Source organism: Neodiprion lecontei, chromosome 4 (assembly GCF_021901455.1).
Source record: "Neodiprion lecontei isolate iyNeoLeco1 chromosome 4, iyNeoLeco1.1, whole genome shotgun sequence".
Classification (NCBI taxonomy): Eukaryota; Metazoa; Arthropoda; class Insecta; order Hymenoptera; family Diprionidae; genus Neodiprion; species Neodiprion lecontei.
This window is the reverse complement of record NC_060263.1, coordinates 5,216,742-5,242,055: the sequence shown is the minus strand read 5'-3', so window position 1 is coordinate 5,242,055 and position 25,314 is coordinate 5,216,742. Positions and strand designations below refer to the sequence as shown.

The 25,314-nt window shown below is 40.3% G+C and overlaps 6 protein-coding genes across 9 annotated transcripts; 4 read left to right on the top strand and 2 right to left on the bottom strand.

The window, feature by feature from the left end:
- Positions 1-246: 246 nt before the first annotated feature.
- On the top strand, positions 247-3,528 carry LOC107219801 (alpha-amylase). Of its 3 annotated transcripts, none has more exons than XM_015658143.2 (6): positions 292-514; positions 918-1,232; positions 1,295-1,728; positions 1,863-2,238; positions 2,346-2,834; positions 2,934-3,528. In XM_015658143.2, the coding sequence occupies exons 2-6, from the start codon at positions 1,050-1,052 to the stop codon at positions 2,943-2,945; spliced, it is 1,494 nt and encodes a 497-aa protein (XP_015513629.2). In that variant the 5' UTR covers positions 292-514; positions 918-1,049; the 3' UTR covers positions 2,946-3,528. The 3 variants fall into 3 exon arrangements, with proteins under 3 accessions (XP_015513630.2, XP_015513629.2, XP_046594467.1); XM_046738511.1 differs by lacking the exon at positions 292-514 and adding an exon at positions 690-830; XM_015658144.2 differs by lacking the exon at positions 2,934-3,528 and having other exon boundaries at positions 247-514; positions 918-1,220; positions 2,346-2,855.
- A 731-nt stretch (positions 3,529-4,259) lies between these two features.
- On the top strand, positions 4,260-6,253 carry LOC107219806 (alpha-amylase). The gene is made up of 5 exons (XM_015658149.2): positions 4,260-4,458; positions 4,534-4,967; positions 5,059-5,434; positions 5,521-6,009; positions 6,105-6,253. Exons 1-5 carry the CDS (start codon positions 4,288-4,290, stop codon positions 6,114-6,116), a joined length of 1,482 nt encoding a protein of 493 aa, XP_015513635.2. The 5' UTR covers positions 4,260-4,287; the 3' UTR covers positions 6,117-6,253.
- Positions 6,254-8,731: 2,478 nt separating this feature from the next.
- On the bottom strand, positions 8,732-10,476 carry LOC107219799 (alpha-amylase 2-like). The gene is made up of 5 exons (XM_015658137.2): positions 10,390-10,476; positions 9,886-10,319; positions 9,401-9,764; positions 8,807-9,295; positions 8,732-8,743 (listed from the first exon to the last, which is right to left on the bottom strand). Exons 1-5 carry the CDS (start codon positions 10,474-10,476, stop codon positions 8,732-8,734), a joined length of 1,386 nt encoding a protein of 461 aa, XP_015513623.2.
- Positions 10,477-10,482: 6 nt separating this feature from the next.
- On the top strand, positions 10,483-14,135 carry LOC107219798 (alpha-amylase 2). The gene is made up of 6 exons (XM_046738508.1): positions 10,483-10,577; positions 11,910-12,099; positions 12,163-12,596; positions 12,698-13,061; positions 13,183-13,671; positions 13,773-14,135. The coding sequence occupies exons 1-6, from the start codon at positions 10,498-10,500 to the stop codon at positions 13,782-13,784; spliced, it is 1,569 nt and encodes a 522-aa protein (XP_046594464.1). The 5' UTR covers positions 10,483-10,497; the 3' UTR covers positions 13,785-14,135.
- Positions 14,136-16,052: 1,917 nt separating this feature from the next.
- LOC107219804 (alpha-amylase A) lies at positions 16,053-20,142 on the top strand. 2 transcript variants are annotated; one of them, XR_006904097.1, is made up of 6 exons: positions 16,053-16,263; positions 16,327-16,760; positions 16,877-17,243; positions 17,369-17,860; positions 17,964-18,027; positions 18,181-20,142. XR_006904097.1 is itself a non-coding variant. In XM_046738509.1 (5 exons), exons 1-5 carry the CDS (start codon positions 16,075-16,077, stop codon positions 17,973-17,975), a joined length of 1,494 nt encoding a protein of 497 aa, XP_046594465.1. In that variant the 5' UTR covers positions 16,053-16,074; the 3' UTR covers positions 17,976-20,142. The 2 variants fall into 2 exon arrangements, 1 of the variants encoding a protein (XP_046594465.1); XM_046738509.1 differs by having other exon boundaries at positions 17,964-20,142.
- Positions 19,588-22,158, bottom strand: LOC107219805 (probable Bax inhibitor 1). The gene is made up of 4 exons (XM_015658148.2): positions 21,895-22,158; positions 20,881-21,182; positions 20,467-20,792; positions 19,588-20,286 (listed from the first exon to the last, which is right to left on the bottom strand). Exons 1-4 carry the CDS (start codon positions 21,939-21,941, stop codon positions 20,257-20,259), a joined length of 705 nt encoding a protein of 234 aa, XP_015513634.1. The 5' UTR covers positions 21,942-22,158; the 3' UTR covers positions 19,588-20,256.
- Positions 22,159-25,314: the final 3,156 nt, after the last annotated feature.

The following is a 25,314-nucleotide window of genomic DNA, read 5'->3' as shown; positions in this document are numbered from 1 at the left end:
ATATATCGGTGTGTGAATATACACACATATATATATATATATATGTATATGTTCACACACATACATATGGACAGTACATTTCCCATCTTTCGAAAAATACCTTTGTCTAAGTTTTGCATGACGTTACATGCGACACAATTTTTCTTGTTTAATTTCATTCGTCAGAGAGTTATGGTAATTGCAGAGTAAATGAAATTCAATATGGTTTCATCATATGTACTATACTACTTAACGCTTCCCGCGCTATGGTTAATTTTTGTGAATTGTCTATAGATGGAGCAACTGATGATACGGTCGGCACAGATTGTATAGCCTGTATTCGCAGCCCTACTTACAACTCACACGAAATAAGAATAGTTCACTTCAAAGAGCTAAAATCTAATCTTCGTGTCTACGCGTTAATTTATATCGTGGGAAAGTCGAGTGAAAATCGCCTTCGGCGAAACTTGTTTTGACGGCCGACGTCGACTTGCCATAACATGATAATTATACTAACTAGAGATAACGTCAGCAGGTAAGATGAAAAAACACTTCACAGATCGATTGGAGAATTAATGTTGATACAAATCTTCGGAATACGATCGAACGAGTTTGTTTTCTTTTGTACACTCGCGAGAATCCTGAAAAGGATGGTTGCCATTTTGCGGAAAAAACATTTTCCGATATTCTTAGAATGCGAAAAGCACGTTTTAGATTACAGAAACGTTCAGTCTGTTCAATTTTAGTGATGCTATAATACTTTTTCAAGAATACGTTATTGTATTTCACTTCGGCTGCTATGCATTGGAATACTCACAGAGGCACACACTAGCTAGTAGTGAAAATTTATGGTACGCTACTGCCCTCTGATTATACATGAAGAACACGATTACTTACGATTTATCATTGGCACTGACCCCTACTTTTTATTATTTCAGGGTCAGATAATTGAGAAGATATCACGCCGTAGTTACGACTGAATTAAAAACCTAGAACTGTCAACGAGTTGGGAATAACGTCAAGTAAAATATGAGTACCAAGTTTCTTCGTTCTGTAATTCAGTTATCGCAATGCAGTTGAGCCTGACGTTACTGTCTTTGGCCGCATTTGCGGTTGCAACTAAAAATCCTCATTTCTCAAACGGTCGCGATGTCATCGTGCATCTCTTCGAGTGGAAGTGGAGCGATATTGCCGATGAATGCGAAAGATTCCTCGCACTGAAAGGATACGGAGGTGTCCAGGTTGGATTTCTGGTACCGAACGGTTCGCCATAAATGCGTTGCGAACAACACCAAAGAAACTTTTCGTTTCACAGGTCTCGCCCCCGAACGAAAACTTGGTAATAAAAAACAGGCCTTGGTGGGAACGCTACCAGCCGGTTTCTTATAAGCTGGTTACCAGATCCGGTGACGAAGCAGCTTTTAGGAACATGGTGACACGCTGCAACAACGCGGGTGTCAGGATCTATGTTGATGCCGTCATCAACCACATGTCCTCGATTGCAGAGGATGGGTCATATGGCACTGCTGGATCCCAGGTCTTCTACTCTAATCAATCGTGGCCCGCGGTTCCCTACAATTCGGCCGACTTCCATGCGGACTGCGTCGTCACGAACTACAATGATGCTGCTAACGTCCGGAACTGCAAATTAGTTGGCCTTGCGGATCTCAACCACGCAACAGAATGGGTCCGCGAAAAGATCGTGGAGTACATGAACCACCTCATAGATATTGGCGTAGCTGGTTTCCGGTAAGCTTCTGAACTCTTGCAGATATTCTGGCATGCAGTTTCTTAACACACAAGAACTACAGATTTCATTATCGACCCACGATGCCTACCACGAGTCATCTATCAAGGTCATTACTTTCTTTTTTTACTAACAGTATCGACGCGGCAAAGCACATGTGGCCGAGAGATTTGAAAATCATCGTCAACCGCCTTAAGAATCTCAATACAGACCAGGGCTTCGCGCCGAATAGTCGCCCCTTCATCTATCAGGAGGTCATTTATCTGGGACATGAAGCGACCAATGTGTCGGAGTACACAGGCATTGGTAGAATTACTGAATTCAAGTATGGTTTGGAACTGGATTGCTGCTTCAGGGGAAACAACGCTCTTAAGTGGCTGACCAGCTGGGGTGAAGCTTGGGGTCTCCTCACATCCAGTGATGCTCTAGTGTTCATCGACAATCATGACAACCAGCGTGGTCACGGTGGTGGTGGAAGTATTCTCACGCACAAAACCTCCAAACCGTACAAGGTGAGCTTTCAAATATCACGGAGCTGACGGGACAGACAGGAATTTGTAGTCCTGAAATGCATTCGAAGACTCTGATCTACCAGTTACGTTCATTAATTTGATTACAGATGGCAACTGCCTTTATGTTAGCCTACCCTTACGGAATCACCAGAATCATGAGCTCGTTTGCGTTCGACAACAGTGACGCCGGTCCACCCGCCGACTCCAATGGCAACATAACCTCACCGATGATCAATTCTGATGATACCTGCGGAAACGGATGGATCTGTGAGCACCGTTGGCGACAGATCTACAACATGGTTGGATTCCGTAATGCGGTCAAGGGTACTGGAGTAAGGAACTGGTGGGACAATAACAACAATCAAATTGCATTTTCTCGCGGAAGTGCCGGTTTCGTTGCATTCAATTTGGACAGGCAGGACTTGAAGCAGACCCTCCAGACTGGCCTTCCGGCTGGTACCTATTGTGACGTAATATCCGGTAGCTTGAAGGACGGTAGATGTACAGGAAAAATTATAACCGTGAACAGCGACGGTACCGCTTACATCGAGATATTAAACTCCGAGGAAGACGGTGTACTCGCTATCCATGTAAATGTGAGTAAAATCGACGTGTGATGGTTAAAAAATTCTCCGTTCTCAGGTAACAACTTTTGCAGTCTTCAAACTCATAACTTCTCCTTTTGTTTGTTTTAGGCGAAACTGTAGCAAACTCAATTGGATGCCAATCACGATTGTCAATATCCGGCAGAAAAGTTCAATTCGAACAGACCGAAATAATGATATCATATAAAGTTTCCATCCGGTATCGAAAACTAAGGACCTATATTTTCTGTATCAATTCCTCAGTTTCGTGACTTATAAATTAATTGTTCATTCATTCACCCGATTCACGACGATTGCAAAACATTTTTTTTTTTTTTTTTGCGAGTAAAAACTCGGTTAAAGTTTCACCACAAACATGTTGTGAACTATACGAAATTTTTATGTCGAAAGGAAGAACACAGTTAGTGCCGTTATTTTATCGTACTATCGTGCACGGTTTTGCAGAGCCAATTTTTCTCAACAATGAACAAACAAGAAAGACCTTGATCATTATTATCATTGCAATTCCATCAGATACGTTAGTTGTTTTCCGAGTCCTAGACAATATCCGATAAAAATGTGACTGATCTAGCCACGGCTGTATAAATATGTGACCAGTTGCAGTACGTTAATGAATTTTATTATCTCTTGAGAGAAACACTCCTAGTTTTGATGTAACCACTATTAAAATACCATGATTATATTATATGATTATAATTCCTACCTTGAAAGAAACTTGGGTCTTTTGAACCCAACAAATATTTTTTTGCAAGTGGCGAATGCATTTTATTACTTGAACTGAATTTATCTCAACGAGTCTTTCGTTACTCTAAAAATATCTGTACTGTGTAGTTGATTTTGTGCGATTTTTTGTTACCTTATTAAGAAAATATTCGAACAACAAACTCTACTCTGAAAATAAATGTTTTGTTGGACGAAGATTTTCTTTTCTCAGTACTTTTTCGGTTAGCTTTACCGGGTCAAGTTGATAAAATCAAGCTTCCAAGAAAGCGACTTCCGCACAACTTGTGACTGACGTTAAATTTTCAATACACTACTGACTGAAGATTACCTGAGCTGATAAGAGAGCAAAACTGCTATAAAGATTGACCAGCAGAATCACGTTAAGTGAACAGAGTGTGTTGACATTAGTTTCCAGCATAACAATTTAGGGACATCTTGCAGGATGACATGAAAAATATGAATTTCTTTCCAGAATCATCTTTTATTGTTAGTGTGCGATGGTCGATGATAGAATCACGTAACGCTGCGAATTCTAAAATAGAATCGATCAATTTCGATCAATCAGTGTCTCTTCGCATTTGATTTTCGTGGGGTAAAGATTTCAATTGAGATATGTCACAAATGACGGATGAAAATAACACAGGATTATTGACGTACCGATTAGATTTCGGTAAAATATAAATTCACCAACCACTTCAATCCAGAACACAAAGTATTGACCATGCTGCTCGGTGTGACGTTGCTAGCTCTCGCCGCGGTTGCGACCGCCACCAAGAATCCCCATTACTGGGACAACCGTGATGGTATGGTACATCTTTTCGAGTGGAAGTGGAGCGATATTGCAGATGAATGTGAAAGATTCCTTGGGCCGAAAGGATACGGCGGTGTTCAGGTAACATTTCCGGAACCGAACGGTCAGCCATAACTGCGTTGCGAGGAGCTCCAAAGAGACCTTTTATTGTTACAGATTTCGCCCCCGAATGAAAATCTGATAATCAGCAACAGGCCATGGTGGGAGCGCTACCAGCCCGTTTCTTACAAGCTGGTGACCAGATCTGGCGACGAAGCTGCTCTCAGGGACATGGTAACGCGCTGCAACAACGTCGGTGTAAGGATCTACGCCGACGCCATCATCAATCACATGTCCGCGTCGGCACCGCTTCCAGCATACGGAACTGGCGGATCATCGGCTTATCACGGTGACAGATGGTGGCCCGAGGTCCCCTACGGTTGGAACGACTTCAATTCAGTCTGCTCCATATCAAGCTACCAAAACGCCATTGAGGTACGAAACTGCGAGCTGAGCGGTCTCCCGGATCTCAACCAGGGAACAGACTGGGTTCGCGACAAGATTGTCGAGTACATGAACAACCTTATTGACATCGGTGTTGCTGGCTTCCGGTAAGCTACAACCAACCTCTACATTCGTTGCATTCAGTTTCTCTACAAAGGAAGAGAGAAAAAGCTCAATTTCTTATCACTTTACCAACAGTATCGACGCAGCTAAGCACATGTGGCCCGGGGATTTGGAGATCATCTTCAACCGGTTGAACAATCTCAACACGAATCATGGCTTCCCAGCGAACAGTCGCCCCTTCATATATTCAGAGGTCATTGATCAGGGAGGCGAAGCAATTACAGCATCGGAATATGTACACCTTGGAACAGTTACCGAATTCAAGCATGGTTTGGAGCTGGGTAACGCCTTCCAGGGAAACAACGCTCTTAGGTGGCTGACCAACTGGGGTGAAGCTTGGGGTCTCCTGACATCCAGTGATGCTCTAGTGTTCATCGACAACCATGACAACCAGCGTGGTCACGGTGGTGGTGGAAGTATCCTCACCCACAAGAATTCTAAGCCGTACAAGGTGAGCTAACGGGTCGTAGGAAACATCTACCGACACCTAAGAAAGATCGAACGTGTAATGAAAGTTTTTAATTAACTTGATTACAGATGGCGACTGCCTTCATGTTGGCCCACCCCTATGGTATTGCTCAAATCATGAGCTCCTTCGATTTCACGGACAGTGAAGCTGGTCCGCCAGCCGACTGGAATGGAAACATCCTTTCCCCTACCATTAATTCCGACGATTCGTGTGGAAATGGGTGGATCTGCGAGCACCGTTGGCGCCAGATCTACAACATGGTTGGATTCCGTAATGCCGTTAAAGGAACTGGAATCAACGACTGGTGGGACAACAGCAGCAACCAGATTGCTTTCTGTCGTGGTGGAGCCGGATTCGTCGCTTTCAACCTGGACAGCTGGAACTTCCAGCAGACCCTCCAGACTTGCCTTTCCGCTGGTACCTACTGTGACGTCATATCCGGCAACTTAATCAACGGTAGCTGCACAGGAAAGAGCGTAACCGTTAATAATGACGGTACAGCGTATATCGAGATCTTGACCTCTGAGGAAGACGGTGTTCTCGCTATTCATCAGAACGTAAGTCGAACCGGCCCCTAATTGTCACGTTATTCCATTGCAAAGATTAGGATCCTTTTTTACATGCTTATACTTTTTATTTATACGTTTTTCAGGCAAAGCTGTAATTCCTCTGCAGATGATGGACGTCGCGATTGAAGAGATAACAATTGACGATATCGTCGTTTCAATTTTTTTTGAACTGGTTGTATTATTCTTGTTTTTTTAATGAGCATTTTTTCCCAGTAAATTTTTCACAGTTTCATATTCAATTTTTTTTTTACCTAATTATCACGTTATCAGATCTATCCTGACAATAAATCCTATACAAGTTCAAACTTTGATCTCGACTATAGCATAGATCGAAACGTAAAACGTGTACCTGTACCTATATATTTTTGAGCGTGTTAAAACTCCCTTGGCTTCAGTGTCATGAAAAACGACTGTGGAAAATTAAACATTCCACGTTATCCTCCATCCAGATTCTATTCGCTGAAATATTAGAGTAAATATAATAATATACTCTGTACTAATAGATATATATATATGTAAAATTCTTTGTATATATGCTTGTAAGGATTTAACTTAAGATCTATACGACGGATTTTGATGAAACTTTTTTAAATTGTTCCTTATTATTGCAGAAGCGCTATAGAATATGTTATATTTAACTTTTTATATGAAATTTTGAGTTAATAATTAATTAAAGTTTTATGCGTTCTCTAATACTCGAGCTATCGCTGAGACCTACCGTTGCCCCACCACTCCGATCGCTCGAAGTGGGGGTAACGTTATTGGCGGGGGGGAGTATAAGTGGGAGAAGCGGAGCTACATCTGCAAAGCTGCCGGTCGCAAATCGGCGAGAACGGGCATCCTATGCGGATCTCTAGAAGCGTCCGTAAGCTACGTCATCGGTTTTAGGCAGGGGAGGGTGTGGGGATGGTATAGAAATTTTTTCTTTTTTTTCTCTTTTCCTAGCACTAAATTAAAAAGTTTTGAATTTCGAACGACAAATCGAATTTCAAATTCAAACAAACGCGTTACCGAGAAAACTGTTTGACGTTATTATCGATAGCAATGCTTTCTGTTAATTGATTCAAGTTAAAAAAAATATTATTGAAGCTTGGAATACGTTGTTTTGAAAAAGAAAAACAGTAAATGAATTAAACAAATGGTTATTGAGATACAAATTCCCAAAATTCGCTCACTTTTTCCGCCGACTTTTCATCTATACCCCCTTGCACGGATTTGGAAAAACTTCGTCTAGCGATCGCAGCAATCTAACACAGCTAAAATCTGATAGTCGCATTTCAGTCGAAACTATAAATTCGAGTTTTTAAAAAATCAATTAGTTTTCACTGACGTCTAGGAGTAAATCTAGAATTTTGTTGGATTTAGAGGAACAAAAACCAAGATTTTTCAAATCTGAACTTAATGTCATTTTAGGGATGTTATACCATAGTTTAATCGACATTCTGATTAACGCTAATTGATTCAATAATTTTTTCTTTTTCCTTTCTCATGGAATACTTTATTTTCAAGGGGAATCAATCACGGAAATGATTAAAAAACAATTATCTACATTTATTTCAATAAATCAGCACGCTTGAAGTACCGGTGACTGGATTTAAAGTTTATAATGGACACTTTCAGGCTGAGGATCTCTCATTCATTATTCTCATTATTTCCAGTTTGTGACCATTCATGCACAATCAGCCGGGTCCGCAGAGCCAACACCGAGTCCGAATTGTTTGACAACGACTAGTGAGGTAAGCGCCAAGTTTGTTAATTATAAAGATCCACTTTCGTTTTGTGTATAAATTGAACGTATTTAATATCCTCAAGACGAAAATTTTTAGCTTTGATCTGCGGTAACTTTCACTTAGGAATTCACCTCAAATTCAGCCTTGAATTATGCCAGCAAACAAATTCATTTATCAATGATGTATCTCATATGTTGCTAGTTGATTATAGTTTCAAATAAATATCGATGCACTCCACCTTCTGATAGTACAATTTTCAAGTTTGTGTTCAAAAACTTACCTTACTATCGCTAAATTATGCCTGTATGTACTTATCTTATCTTAATTATAGATATAAGCCCCAATCTTTCAATTAGCGCCGCAAGGAATGATTTCGATCTACGCGTTAACAGTTATTGTTTATATCACGAAATTGCGTGGCTTTGAAGAATGGCTTGGCGCTGGTAGAAGAAATTGACGCAAAGACGCGTGCCACGGGCTTATTCATAACTGATCGCAAATAATTAGTCACCTCATTCTCGACCACTTGTTTCCTCTGTCGATAACAATAAAGAAGCGAAGCAAGCTGATATAGACCCACTTAGGGTGATACATAATCTTTCATTAATCAACCTTTGCCCCTCGCATGGATTCCTGGAAAAGCTTCAAATTTCACAAAGAAACTATGTACGTATAAAATGGGTATTCTATTTACAACAGATTATACAAATTAATTTTCATATAAAAATTTTAACAATTAATATTTATCGAAAATGACGACAGCGCAAGACAGCTGTGAGGGGTGAATTATTACAATATAGACGTAAACAATGGACATAAGCTCCTTGTCGTCAGAGGAAGTGGTTCAGGATAAACAGTAAACAAGTTTTTCGTACAATTGGAAGTACATGATGCGTTAAAACGTCATGATTTTTCATGATACACCGACGATATGAATCTCTCACCGACACACTGTGCAGTGATCTGAGTTATCAACGTCTTTACAGCTTTGCCTGAAAAAATGGAAATGAAAGTTAGAATCGTGAAAACAGTAAACATAGCGCGTCTTCACTCACGTTCTGATGAATAGCAAGTACACCATCCTCCTCGGTAGTCAATATCTCGATGTAAGCGGTACCGTCGCTGCCTACGGTTACGGACTTTCCTGTACAGCTACCGTCCACCAAGCTGCCGGATATGACGTCACAGTAGGTACCAGCGGAAAGGCAAGTCTGGAGGGTCTGTTGGAGGTCCCAGGAGTCCAAATTAAATGCAATGAATCCGGCGCCACCACGGCAGAAGGAAATTTGGTTGCTGCTGTTGTCCCACCAGTCATTGACACTGGTTCCATTTACGGCATTTCGGAATGCAACCATGTTGTAGATCTGGCGCCAACGATGCTCGCAGACCCATCCGTTTCCACATGTGTCATCGGAATTAATAATGGGTGAAACGATGTTGCCGTCGGAGTCGGCGGGTGGACCGTCGTCACTGTCGTCAAATGAAAAGGAGCTCATAATTCGGGGGGTGCCGAAAGGATGAGCCAGCATGAAGGCGACCGCCATCTAACATAACATTAACAATCAAGGTTTCATATTAGGTTCTAAATTTATTACATCCATACACATTGTAAGCAGCGAAAGTTTGGTCTTGGAACTTTGCCAGCAGACCTTATATGCCTTTGAGCTCTTGTATGTGAGCACATCGTCAGAACGCTGGGTATCGTGATTGTCGATGAACACGAAAGCATCATCGGAGGATATGAGACCCCAGTCTTCACCCCAATTGGTTAACCATCTGAGATCGTTGTTTCCTTTGAAGCAATTACTCAACTCTGAACCGTACTTAAATTCGGTAACTTTGCCAAGGTCCACATACTCCGATGCCGAAATTGCTTCACCGCCGTAATCGATAACCTCCTGGAAGATAAATGGTCGACTATCTGCGTCGAAGCCTTGATCTGTATTCAGATCATCCAGACTGTTATAAATGACTTCCAAATCCTCTGGCCACATATGCTTAGCTGCATCAATACTATCAATGAAAGGAAATTTCGATCAATAAATCGTGGAATGCACAGTTGCTCAGCAACTCAGCTCGTCCAGTATGTTAAGAAAGGTCGAAATATGCTGCCAGTTATATTTTTCGTCCTCACCGGAAGCCAGCTACACCAATTTCTATCAGGTTATTCATGTACTCCACAATCTTTTCGCGGACCCATTCCGTTGCTTGATTGAGATCCGCAAGACCAACCAATTCACAGTTCCGGACGTTAGCGGCATCTTGATAGCTCGTGATTTCACAGGCCGAATTGAAGTCGACCGAAGTGTAGGGAACCCCAGGCCATGACCTCTCCGAATAAAAAGCCTGAGAGCCAGCAGTGCCATATGTCCCATCGTCTGCCGTTGATGACATGTGGTTAATGATGGCGTCGACGTAGATCCTGACGCCCACGTTGTTGCATCGTGTCACCATGTCCCTGAATGCATCCTCGTCGCCAGATCTGGTTACCAATTTGTAAGAAACTGGCTGGTAGCGCTCCCACCAAGGTCTGGTATCAATTATGATATTTTCATTCGGGGGTGAGACCTGTGAAAGAAATAGAACTGAGTGTCGACTCTTGATTCAGCACCGGCTGTTTGTCAGATCAATTACTAACCTGGACACCTCCGTAACCCTTCGGCCCAAGAAACCTTTCACATTCATCAGCAATGTCACTCCATTTCCATTCAAAAAGGTGCACCATGCCATTGTGATCATCCCAGTAATGGGGCCCTGTGGTAGCAGCCACAACGGTGGCCAGGGACAGCAACGTAATACCGACCAGCATTTTGGATATTGTACAAGGTGATTGAAACGATTCAATTTATATTCCTCTATAATCTTATCGGTGAACCACTAATCTAATGTCATTTTCACTTTTCTCTCATGGTATATCTTGTCATCAATCCTGACAGCTATTCATTATCTCTGATCGATTCCTTCGAATAATCAATTGGAAGCTATCAATTCTATCGGTTACTGATTCAAGAAAATAGACCAATCTCTCGGTAAAATATCTGTTCGAACCTTAACCGCACTCTGTTGCGTTCATGAATGTTTGTTCTGGTCCCTACCTCAATAACATAGATACGAATAGTGGGATATAATTGTGACCTATGCAAGGTCATTCTAAAAAAAAAAAAGTGAAATTGCGTGACAAAGTACGATCGAATTCAAGAAATTGTACGCTGTGTTTCGAACTGTAATGCAGTAGTTGAAATACTGAACAACTGGTAATGAGAATTTTCACATCTTTTCACAATGCACACAGCAAAAGATCATGGAAGTACGTGACTGATTGCAACGCTACTGAACTTAAGTCTTATTGTTTCATTACATAATTTCAATTTCATTTATCGAAGTTATATGAGGTTTTCATATCAATACTAGAGACTGTTAGTTCGATTCATAGGCAGATATAACAGAGTCATGATAATAATATCATGATTTTGTATTTCCAACCCTGCCCGAAGATTATGACAATTGCTACAATTATCATGGACCATGACACTGGGATCATAGCTGGAATCTACTTACCGCAATAAGCTTACAAATTCCAAAGGTTAAAAGAAACCGTTCATGGGCATGTAAGGCGGAGTAAAATCAGACCGTGGAAATGACGAGCGGTGTGTACATTTCGCGCGACCGTTAACCCACTATGTGACAGTAGCTTTGGATTTCAATGGTGAAACAATTATCGATAAAATCAACAAATATTCATACATTATTCGAAGATAATGATCATTTTTACACACATTTGAGTTCTCAATGGTCAGGACTGATGATAATATGATGATGTCAAGAAATAATATGAATCTCTCGTTACATACAATCAGTTAAAGTTACTGATATATGTGCGTACGGTGAACAAAATTTGTGCGTGTGCAGTATGCCAGCATCATTTGTAGTAGATCGTCAGTGCCTGTATTTGAAATGTACATGCTTGAGATTTGAATCGTGAATCAATTACCTATAGAAACTGATGATATTTACCGATATATATTTGATTTCTGTAATATCTGGATCAACGATAAGACGAATAAGCCACCACAATAATATGAAAATAATATTGTATAGAATTGGACGATTAGATTGCATTAGAATATAAATAAGAAAGATTCTGAAATCTGGGTACAGAATGCTCAAGATGTTGCTGAGTGTGACGTTACTGACACTCGTCGCGATTGCGACCGCTGACACCGGCGTCAAGGATCCCCATTACTGGGATAACCACGATGTCATGGTGCACCTCTTCGAGTGGAAATGGAGCGACATTGCAGATGAATGTGAAAACTTCCTCGCCCCGCAAGGATACGGAGGTGTCCAGGTAAGCAATTGCGAGGAGAATGATCCGCCGTGAACGAACATTACACTTTTTTTCTTCTCACAGGTCTCGCCTCCAAATGAAAATCTGATAATTTCCGACCGGCCTTGGTGGGAACGTTACCAGCCAGTTTCCTACATACTGACGACTAGATCTGGCACTGAGGACGAATTCAAGGATATGGTAGAACGTTGCAACACTGTTGGCGTCAGAATTTACGTGGATGCAGTCTTCAACCATATGTCCTCAGTGGCAGACGATGGCTCCTACGGAACTGCTGGATCTCAGGCTTACTATTCCTCACTATCATGGCCTGGAGTTCCCTACACATCGGACAACTTCCATACTTCATGTTCCATCTCGAGCTACCTGGATGCCTATCAGGTGCGAAACTGCTATTTGGAGGGTCTTGCGGATCTTGACCAGTCGCAAGATTATGTCCGCGCTGAGATCGTGGAGTACATGAACAAACTGATTGAGATGGGCGTAGCTGGCTTCCGGTAAGACATATTATAACATCCGGTATTCTTTTTCAGTCTCTTAACATAGTAGAAGAACATCCATTATTAATGAGTTTGTTTACTTCTATCTTCATGGACAGTATCGACGCAGCTAAGCACATGTGGCCCGCTGATTTGGAGGTCATTTACGACAGCCTGGAGACTCTTAATATCTACCAAGGCTTCGATTCATACACTAGCCCGTTCATTTTCCAAGAGGTCATCGATCACGGAGGCGAAGCGATTTCCGCATCGGAGTACACGGACCTGGGCAGAGTTACCGAATTCAAGTATGGTACGGAGCTGAGTAATTGCTTCCAGGGAAACAACGATCTCAGGTGGTTGACGAACTGGGGTGAAGACTGGGACCTTATGTCATCCGATGATGCTTTCGTGTTCGTCGACAACCATGACACTCAGCGCGGCGGAAGTGTCCTCACCTACAAGAGCTCCAAGGCATACAAGGTGAGCTTTGAAACAGGATTTATAAGTTCACGGGGTCACGTCAAATCATCTGCTGCTTACCATGCTCATGGAAATAAAAAGTCGAGAACGTATCGAACGATAATTGTCATTGGTACTTCAGATGGCGGTCGCTTTTATGTTGGCCCACACTTACGGTACTCCCCGAGTCATGAGCTCCTTCTCGTTCACCGACGATGATGCCGGACCACCCGCCGACTCCGATGGCAGCATCAGCTCTCCCATATTCTATTCTGACAACAGTTGTGGAAACGGATGGGTCTGTGAGCATCGCTGGCGCCAGATCTACAACATGGTTGGGTTCCGAAATGCCGTAAAGGGAACCACCATCAATGACTGGTGGGATAACAGCAGCAACCAAATTTCCTTCTGCCGTGGTGGCGCCGGATTCATTGCATTTAATTTGGACTCCTGGGACCTCCAACAGACCCTCCAGACTTGCCTTTCCGCTGGTACCTACTGTGACGTCATATCCGGCAGCTTGGTGGACGGTAGCTGTACAGGAAAGTCCGTAACCGTAGGCAGCGACGGTACCGCTTACATCGAGATATTGACTACCGAGGAGGATGGTGTACTTGCTATTCATCAGAACGTGAGTGAAACTGCTCTGAGCATGCCAGAATGTTTGGTTCGAAATGCAGCATCATTTTTGTGATTCTCGCATTTCTGATTCTTTTCTTTCATCTGTTTCAGGCAAAGCTGTAATGATGACATTAAATTTGGCCACATCATCTTCAATTAATGAGCAACGCTAATCAGAAGACTACATTTTATTATTCTTTTATAATCCAGAGGCTTTTTTGCAATAAAGAATCACAAAAAAAATGTGTATATATATATGGAACCGAGTGAACTAGTAGCCACGTGACGAAACTCCTTATATCAAAATGTATATTTATACAATATTCACAGAGATGCCCATGAAAATAGTCGAAATGTCCGTAAAAGTACCTGGTAAATTGAAAAATAATGTAATGATGATGGTTACTGATCCATCCCCTTCCTTGCCCGGCGTAAGCCAGAAAGTGGCTTCTGGTGATATACCTTGTCGAGTATGGCAGTAGTAGGCGGCAAGTATTATTATTATTATTATTATTATTACTACATCCAAAAGAATATTACTTGCCAAATATAATTACAGCTTCATATTGTCCCAAACCAATCAGGCGTACGATTTTAATTTACACCATGTTCCACTTCTGCCCCATGCAGTATGTGTGAAATCGTGGTGATTTTTTCTCGAAACGTGTAGCTTTGTTTCACGTAGTATTCAAAAATTTTCTTCGGTAATGAAAAGTCCCAAAAGAGAGAGAAAAGAAGTGAATAAATTATTTCACTCAATTAATCATACGTAGCGTGAATCAGAATGACTAGCAATGGGAAAATATGGTCACAGATAATACTCCTCAAACAACACCAGATTCATATTCCGAAATATAATACTTAAAATTAATTATAACAATAATATTTCAGAATGCTAGCTTTGTTCGTCAGTATGCTCATAGTCAGTGAAGTTGATGTTGCTATTTACGGACCAAATTTTCCATCTAAAAGCTGAAGTATGGAAGTAATTTCGACAAAATCAACTCAGATTGATGTACGAAAAACAAGTGTTTTCGTTGCGTAAACATCAATTATTTTAGCGGCGCACTAATTCTAATGATTAGGTTTCGATACATAAGATGCAAGACGTCTCATCAAGCTGTACTCATCAACTCTTAATTTCTGCTACACAAAATAATCAAAATTTCTAAACACAAAATATTCAAAACAATAATATGGAAACAATTTTTTTATTAAAATACTTTAATATTCAAAAATGAATTATAAACTATGCTTTTGTATACTTATAATAAAACTACACCTTAGAGGATATAAGCGTTCCCTCTTATTATAATTATCAGTTCGTTCGGGAACCAGAAGATGGCACTATTATTTAATGTTGGTAACACCACTATTATGTCTCCGACGAAAAACCATCAGAACTGTAGTTTCAAATTGTTCACTAGTTGGTAGCAAGCAGTTAGATAGTTAACCTAATAAATATTAACTGTTGACATTAAAAATAAGTTTTGTTAGTACTTTTGTCTGGATTTAATAATTAATATTATTCAACGATTTTTTCATGTGAAGGAAAGTATGTCTAAATGTAATAATTCGATGTGTTGCATTTGTTCAAAATTCATTAAAAAAATGTCGCGCACTTTGGAGTCACAATTGCACGGGTAAAGATAGTCGAAAACTTCTTAGCATCTTCATCGGATTGTAAATGTTTTGAAGGCCCCCGTATTTTTTTTATGAATTTTGAACAAATGCAACACTTCGAATTATTACTTTTAGACGTAGATATACGTTCATTCGCATGAAAAAATCGTTAAATAATATTAATTATTAAATCAAGACAAAAGTACGAAGAAAACTTATTTTTAATGTCAACGGTTAATATTTATTAGGTTAAATATCTAACTGCTTGCTACCAACTAGTGAAAAAATTTGAAACCAAAAGTCTTATGGTTTTTTGGCCGGAGATAAAATAGTGGTGTTGTCCACATTTTTGATTTTCAGTTGTTTTCGATTTATCCTAAAACCGAAGTAGATTAAGATCTGAAACTTGTAAGATCAGCGTACCTTATTAGTACCAACATACCCTCAAATGATGATCCAGATATCCTTCTGGGGCCGATTCACTATGCTTATCGTCCTATGGTCTTTATGTACGTGCAAGATGCCAACATCATGTGCAGTAGGCTCTCAGTGACTGTAATGGAAATGTACCAACTTGAGATTTGAACCGCGAATCAATAACCGATAGAATCAATACATTTTCGTGTATTGCGTAAATAGACTGATCATATTCACCGATATATATTTGATTTCCGTAGTATCTGGATCAACGATAAGAAGAATACCCCAATATGAAAATAATATTGTATTTAATTAGTCGATTAGATTGTAGAAGAATATAAGTAGAAAGATTCTGAAATCTGGGTACAGAATGCTCAAGATGTTGCTGGGTGTGACGTTACTGACCCTCGTCGCGATTGCGACCGCAGACTCCGGGACCAAGGATCCCCATTACTGGGACAACCACGATGTCATGGTGCACCTCTTCGAGTGGAAATGGAGCGACATTGCAGATGAATGTGAAAACTTCCTCGCCCCGCAAGGATACGGAGGTGTCCAGGTAAGCAATTGCGAGGAGAACGATCGGCCGTGAACGAACAGTAAACTTTTTTTCTTCTTACAGGTCTCACCTCCGAATGAAAATCTGATAATTTCCGACAGGCCATGGTACGAACGCTACCAGCCAGTTTCTTACATACTGACGACTAGATCTGGCACTGAGGATGAATTCAAGGATATGGTAGAACGTTGCAACACTGTTGGCGTCAGAATTTACGTGGATGCAGTCTTCAACCAGATGTCCGCATTGGCAGACGATGGCTCTTATGGTACTGCTGGATCTCAGGCTTACTACTCGATAAGGTCATGGCCCGGAGTCCCCTACACTTCGGACGACTTTCACTCGTCCTGCTCCATCACGGACTACACAAATGCTACTAACGTCCGAGACTGCTGGCTGGATGGTCTAGCGGATCTTGACCAATCGACTGAAGATGTCCGCGAAAAGGTCGCGGCATACTTAAACGGACTCATCGAGATGGGCGTAGCTGGATTCCGGTGGGTGTTTAAAATATAACTACCGGTGTCATTTAGTAAAATATCTCTGTTTATCGAGCAATTACTGATGCCACGAGTTATTCAGCGAACTTCTTTTTGTCTCTCTTCACCCGCAGTATCGACGCAGCTAAGCACATGTGGCCCGAAGACTTGGAGAACATTTACGACCGCCTGGAGACTCTTGATATCTACCAGGGCTTTGCCTCAAGTCTTAGCCCGTTCCTCTACCAGGAGGTCATTGAATCCAGCGGCGAAGCAATTACCGCATCGGAGTACACAGACCTTGGAAGAGTCACCGAATTCGCTCATGGTTCGCAGCTGAGTAACTGTTTCATGGGAAACAACGACCTCAGGTGGTTGATCAACTGGGGTGAAGACTGGGGTCTTATGTCATCCGACGATGCCCTAGTGTTCATCGACAACCATGACACCCAGCGCAGTGACAGCTCAATCCTCACGTACAAGGATGCGAAGGCGTACAAGGTGAGCTTCCAAACATCACTTTAATAAGTTTTACGGGGTCACGTCAAATCTCACGCTGTTCTCAATGTACATTGTGATAAAAGGTTCCGGAACGTTTGGAACGTTAATTGTCAACGTTATTATAGATGGCGGTCGCGTTCATGTTGGCTCATCCCTATGGTACTGTGCCCCGAGTAATGAGCTCCTTCTCGTTCACCGACAGTGACGCTGGTCCACCCGCAGACACCGATGGCAGCATCCTCTCTCCCATATTCTATTCCGACAACAGCTGCGGAAACGGATGGGTCTGCGAGCATCGTTGGCGACAGATATACAACATGGTTGCATTCCGTAATGCTGTAAAGGGGACCGAACTCTACGAGTGGTGGGATAATGAAAGCAATCAAATTTCCTTCTGCCGCGGTAGCGCCGGATTCGTCGCATTCAATCTGGACACCTGGGACCTCCAACAGACCCTTCAGACCTGCCTTTCCGCTGGTACCTACTGTGACGTCATATCCGGCAGCTTGGTGGACGGTAGCTGTACAGGAAAGTCCGTAACCGTAGGCAGCGACGGTACCGCTTATATCGAGCTATTGACCACTGAGGAAGACGGTGTACTTGCTCTTCATGTTAACGTAAGTAAAATTGCTTCGACCATACCAGAATATTCGATTTTAAATGTTGCACCAGTATTTAGCAATCCTCAAATTCGTAATACTTTGTTTTTATCTGTTTTAGGCCAAGCTGTAGTGGCGTTAATTTCACTCTGATTATCTCCAATAATGGCACAACTGTTTAAAATGTAAAAATTACATTTTTGTTCTAAAATTGGAGAGACTTCTTGTTGAATATATGTTGATTATGTTATAGTTTTACGTATTTTTGCAATCATCATATGAGGTACTATATAAGTACACCGTGCACTACGTACATTCATTTGTTTTTTGTATTTGAGTGAAGACTTAGCAAGCAGAGTGATTGACGCTTTCCAATTCGCATCAGGTTCAAAAGTTGTACATGTATACACTGGATCTTTCTACAAAATAATTATCAGCATTCACGACCTACCTGTCGTTTTTTTCTGTCACAAAAAATCCAAACAAATAATAAGAAACCATATATATATATATACATATAGACTAGTAGCTATATCGAGGAACTATATTACTCAATATCTATAAGGATATCTACGAACAACATCGAAACGTTTGTTAGACGTCTAGCATATCAAAAAATGATGACATATAAATATTATACCGAAAAAATATAACTGTAGCTAGTTATCACTATAATATGTCTATAATTTACGAATTACACCAAAATACTTCAATTGGAGATATTTTTTCTCAAATTGCTGTAGGTATATCTCGAATTACGCCGCAAATTATTGTTTATCGTTTCCAAAGTCTTTGACAATTAATTGATCATAATGAACAATGATAGAATTCTTTTTTATTTCGAGTTAATAATTATTTCTCTTAAATCTGCGTAGCGTTCCCCTGTCAAAACGAAGTACGTTCAAGTATTAAGACATTAAAGTATTATTACAGACTTTTACAGCCGTAAGTAATGTGAAAAAATTTTCATTGCAAATAATCCAATCAATTTTTCACTGCGAGAAAAATGTGTTTGTAGTCATTTAACCCCGGGGTGGATTACCGTAGTACAAATACCTTTGAATATCAGAGTCTTGAGTAGTCTGAACTGAATCTATAACATGTAAATTGTGGATATTATGTAATAATAATCCAGGTATATATATAGCGAAAAAGATTTGCAACGAATACGTTCAAATTATATTCTCTTTGGCACGAGTATATTAATTAGATCGCATTTTTTGCCAAGATTTGATTTGCACGCCGTTGCGAAATGTTCCGAGATGTTTTAGTATGCAAAATCGGGGTGAGTCAGGAATAAGGTAGTGGCACACGTCATGTCGAACTGACGTAGTAGCACCGATCAATTCTTAGTACCCTGCCACGCAACTATGTCACATTATTAACAATTAATGGCACATATAACGAGATCGTTTGTGTAGAGACTATTAGAAACATCGCAGCTCAAGTCGTCAATTGAGATAAGATATGCATACGCAATGCTAATACATAGGAATTACGTATACTAAAGTTTCTTCGAGAATAATATTATTGTCTACTTAATTACAGGTCAAATATAAAACTTTTCCCTTTATTCATCCACGAAAAATTGTCTTCGATTAATTGAATGGGAATTTAATACAGTGAAACACGAAACAACATATACGTCGATTTTATTAATTATCTAAAAATAAACACGAGAAAGGTAATGTGAAGAAAAAAAAAAACTATGAATAACACAATAAGAAATATTAAATAACAGCAAATTTAAGATAGCATAAAATCACCGTGTGTATTACCCCTGAATTTCACCAATTTTATAAATTACCGTTATCCTTATTGTACTATACAATCAATTAGTAAGAATCAAATTTCACTTCCTGATATGGCTCGTCACAAACCACGAGGCACAGCGCCAGTCTGCAAGCAGGTTTTAGAACGCTCGAACAATCAACGAACAACTACCCAAACAACAGGTATTTGATAAGATCGATTATAAAAAGAAGTTATAAACGTATTCAATTGCGGGCGAGCCACGTCAGGAGTGTAAAATTTTATCCATAGTTACAGCAAGTTATATATATAGTAAATATAAGTATATATGTATAGTATGTTCTCTTGTATGAAATAACATAAGTGTATTTATTTATATTTATATACACACAAGGTGTCACAGTTTGTGAACTCACAATTTTTCAATACTCTTTAGCATGAAGCCGAATGAGATCCATTATTTTACATATAAAGTTATGGACTCTCTATGGGAAATTTTGTAACCACAACAAGTTTTAGAATATTTTCAGTGAAAGTTGTTGAAATGTCGAGACAGCCAAAAACTGGAGCACCTTGTATATGCATGGGACAGGATAGATGAAGACCTTTATTTTATGGATTTACTGAATGCGTTGATGCTCCTTCCGACCGTCATCGTCGGTTTAGTCTTTACGTTTGCGATTTTGTTGCTCCTGAAAAATAATTTTATGAATGAAAAAAAAAGTGAATTTGTCACATTCAGCCACTTCTGCTTTTATAAGCCTAAAAGCCACGTAATCGCAAAAAGTTGCCACTTACAGCTCGTTTATTGATCAACGAGCTAAACTTGAATAATTAATAAATTCACGCAGTTTACTTGTGTTGGCACATACCTTTTGGGTAAGAATAATGAGAAGCCGACGGAAAACGCCAATAAAGTCAATGAAGAGATCCAGAGAGTGAGCGATAAAGTCCTTGCTGCCCATGCGACGCTTCTCAATGATAAGTTGTGTGTCGTACAGGACAAACCCTGACATTACAAATAGGCCCAAGTATAAATGGATTTGGTGAACAACAGGCGAGCGTAAGAAGAGATTAGCCAATGAAATGAGTAGTATAGCATTCAACATTGTCATCAGAGTTCCACCAAAGTATAACCAGCGGCCTCGTTCAGCTAGGATTGCTGAGATGCTGAATGAGACAAACATCACCGTAGTGCCTGTAAGACCGAAAAAAAAATATTAGGAGTCAAATAGATAAAATGAGAAGACCATGTCTAGTGACTGTTATTCACAATCGAGACGTACCTACTAACGCAGTGACTATGATGCTGGGATCGACAACGATGACCGCCTCCAAAAGCGGGCCCATTCCCAGTCCAGAAAGGAATGCGAATCCAAGGAGATAGCCAAGACGCAGTTTCTGGTTTTTATCATTATCTGGTGTTGATATCAGGGCAAAAAGGAGTCCAAGAGCTCCAAGTGTCGTCAACAATCCGGCTTCCAGAATACCGGTGTACATGTGAATGTACGCACCAACAGCCGCCGACACCGTGGAAAGTGACAGGCAACCATAGACATTTTTCAAGTGTTGTCTGACCGGTGCTTCCCTAAGAAAAAAAATAAAGTTGTTGCTAATTAAATTGTGTAATATGTAAATTAAACGTATTAAGTCATTCAATGACTGGCAGTAATTTGCTTCGGTGACAAGGTCATGAGAAAAACTTGACAAGTGTGAAATACAAACCGTTACGTTACGCATGATGAAATATTTCATTAGATTAAGGTTGAATGTTTGGTAGGATTACTATTTATACATTGTACGGTCTGTCTTTAAAAAACCAAAAGATTGGATGAAGTATCGTCAGTGTCGTGTATCTGCAAGGTCAGAATTAGCTGGGTAAGCTCAGCTACGTGATAAACTCGGTTCATATATTTTTAAAAAGTCACACCTGATAAAACCCTGAGTATGAATAAGGCAATGATGACCATTATTGTTATTTAAAAAGATATGACGACGATCACGTAGCGCGGTTATCAAGCCCTGTTGGATTGGGTCACTTTCTAGTCATACAACGATTGCCATTAGTCAACAGCCCGATGATGAAAAAAATGTCAAAGAAAGAAAACTGTTATGTCACGAAACATTGTGGTTAGCGTGATATTTTAACGAAAAGCGATGAGTAGAATATTGGAATGTGAATATCCCAGAGCTGAGATACGAAGTTGCAACTATCGTTAATGTACTGTACAAAAACCGCTGTAAACGAATATTCGTAGTAAGGTAATTGGAACGAATAATGGGGGCTTGAATGTACTCACAATTTGTTATTGAAAGAATGCACGAATGACTGTAACGTAGGCGCCATGATTTTACTTCCTTGCTATTCCAGGTAGCACAGTATTATGCTCGGCTTAACTCGTATTGCTTATAATTTTATACAGATCCAGAATAATCTTGAATCGTGGAAGGTTCTTTTCGGGACACGTCAGACTTTACGTTAATTTCTTGCGAACTTCTGATTGGCCGTTACAAGTTTACCAAAACAACAAGGTAGGGCCGATGCGGCGTCGTTAGAGTGACTGAGATATCGGATAGTCATCGACTGTGACGTGGGTGCAGCCATAATGTTACTGCGACGTCTCGCTCATCGTGACGCGCACGCGCCTGGTTATACCACGTGATCGAGTAGCTTAGAACGGGTAGGTCTTTAATAAAAAAAAAAAATTGAGTAAAAGAATTATTTTAAAGTACAATAGTTCGTAATTACGATGCTTAATGATCTTCTACCACTGAAGATAATTCTATGAACATACAGGAAGGACCACATCAGATACTGAACCCCAGCAAGGAAAAAAACTGCTTTTGCAAACTTCAGAGAAAATTAGCTTCATTATTATAGCGTCCGTATTCAGTAACTGATGAAAACCTCCTATGAATATGAAAGATTCTTCTAGGCCGTTGTTTACAAATGGAATGTATGAAATGATTAGAATTAGTGATAAAGATCCATTGTAAATGCAATTAGTGTAGAATTTATTGACGTTTCGACACGGATAAAAGCTAGGCAATAACAACTAGTTTTCTGTTTCATTGCGCATGAGATGTTAATAATTTCAGGCTTAGGTAAGAAGAAGATGGTATTTGATGTATATTTTTAAGACAATGATAATAACTATCTGATAGAGTATTTATCATATTGTGCTGATGACGAATATAATATATGATACGCGACTATTTCCATAAAATCTGAGTACACTTCTTATTAAAGCGGGATAACAGGTTCTGTGTTCTTCTTTTTCTGTAGTGAAATTTGTTATGTTGTTAAATTTCTACGCACTGACATCCAAACACTTGTACTTGTATTAGGGCATATTCGATGAAATACAGATTTATGCTAAAAAATTCTGATTTTTTTGCCCAGCCTTATCTAGAACCCGTCCCAAATTTCATGCATTTCAGCCGAAACTTGGAATTCTTCGATTGCACCGCATTCGGACTGCGTAAATTCAGTTCGTGAGAAATTCTACCGGCATTTTGACAAAAACATCAAGGTTTTCACAGTGAATGCAGTGGTGAGCTTTACTGTATTGCCTATTTTCTGACCGAAAAAATATTCGTCTCAGATTCGATTCGTATGACTCTTTCCCGACCAATTGGACCCCAAGGAACTCAGAAAACGCAGCAAAAGGAGCGTGGGATCGACGGGAGAGAAGATACGATGAAAAAAGCACCTGCTGAAAATTGTCGAAAATTCTGGTTTTCGTTTTTTGGCTGTAACTTTCGATGCGTTGATCGCAGCGTATTGGGACTGCGCCCAATCGATTTCTCTAGCAAAATTACGTCGGAATAGTGCCTGAAAGAATTGATTCCAGCACTTTTGAAAATCGCGAAAATTTTCACCAAAAATACAAAGGGGTTTTTCCTTTCTTTTCTTTTTTTTTGAACAAAAAAATTTTCGTCTCAGAATTGATTCGTATGACTCTTTCCCGACAAATTGGACCCCGAGGAACTCAGAAAACGCAGCAAAAGGAGCGTGGGATCAACGGGAGAGAAGATACGTGGAAAAAAGCACCTGCTGAGAAATGTCGAAAATTCAGGTTTTCATTTTTTAGCTGTAACTTTCGATGCGTCCATCGCAGCGTATTGAGACTGCGCCCAATCGATTTCTCTCGCAAAATTACGTCGAAATAGTGCCTGAAAGAATTGATTCCAGCACTTTTCAAAATCGCGAAAATTTTCGCCAAAAATACAAAGGGGTCAACCTTCCTTTTTTTTTGACCAAAAAATTTTTTGTCTCAGAATTGATTCGTATGACTCTTTTCCGATCAATTGGACCCCAAGGAACCCAAAAAACGCAGCAAAAGGAGCGTGGGATCAACGGGAGAGAAGATACGAGGGAAAAAGCAACTGCTGAAGAATGTCGAAAATTCAGGTTTTCGTTTTTTGGCTGTAACTTTCGATGCGTTGATCGCAGCGTATTGGGACTGCGCCCAATCGATTTCTCTCGCAGAATTACGTCGGAATAGTGCCACAATTAATTTATTCCAGCACTTTTGAAAATCGCGAAAATTTTCGCCAAAAATACAAATAACCTTCCTTTTTTTTTGACCAAAAAATTTTCCGTCTCAGAATTGATTCGTATGACTCTTTTCCGACCAATTGGACCCCAAGGAACTCAGAAAACGCAGCAAAAGGAGCGTGGGATCAACGGGAGAGAAGATACGAGGAAAAAAGGACCTGCTGAAAACTGTCGAAAATTCAGGTTTTCGTTTTTTGTCTGTAACTTTCGATGCGTTGATCGCAGCGTATTGGGACTGCGCCCAATCGATTTCTCTCGCAAAATTACGTCGGAATAGTGCCACAATTAATTTATTCCAGCACGTTTGTGAATCGCGAAAATTTTCGCCAAAAATACAAAGGGGTTAACCTTCCTTTTTTTTTGACCAAAAAATTTTTCGTCTCAGAATTGATTCGTATGACTCTTTCCCGACCAATTGGACCCCAAGGAACTCAGAAAACGCAGCAAAAGGAGCGTGGGATCAACGGGAGAGAAGATACGAGGAAAAAAGCACCTGCTGAAAACTGTCGAAAATTCAGGTTTTCGTTTTTTGGCTGTAACTCTCGATGCGTTGATCGCAGCGTATTGGGACTGCGCCCAATCGATTTCTCTCGCAAAGATATGTCGGAATAGTGCCACAATTAATTGATTCCAGCACTTTTGGAAATCGCGAAAATTTTCGCCAAAAATACAAAGGGGTTAACCTTCCTTTTTTTTCGACCAAATAATTTTTCGTCTCAGAATTGATTCGTATTCCTCTTTCCCGACCTATTGGACCCCAAGGAACTCAGAAAACGCAGCAGAAGGAGCGTGGGATCAACGGGAGAGAAGATACGAGGAAAAAAGCACCTGCTGAAACATGTCGAAAATTCAGGTTTTCGTTTTTTGGCTGTAACTCTCGATGCGTTGATCGCAGCCTATTGGGACTGCGCCCAATCGATTTCTCTCGCAAAATTACGTCGGAATAGTGCCACAATTAATTTATTCCAGCACTTTTGGGAATCGCGAAAATTTTCGCCAAAAATACAAAGGGGTTAACCTTCCTTTTTTTTCGACCAAAAAATTTTTCGTCTCAGAATTGATTCGTATGACTCTTTTCCGACCAATTGGACCCCAAGGAACTCAGAAAACGCAGCAAAAGGAGCGTGGGATCAACCGGAGAGAAGATACGAGGAAAAAA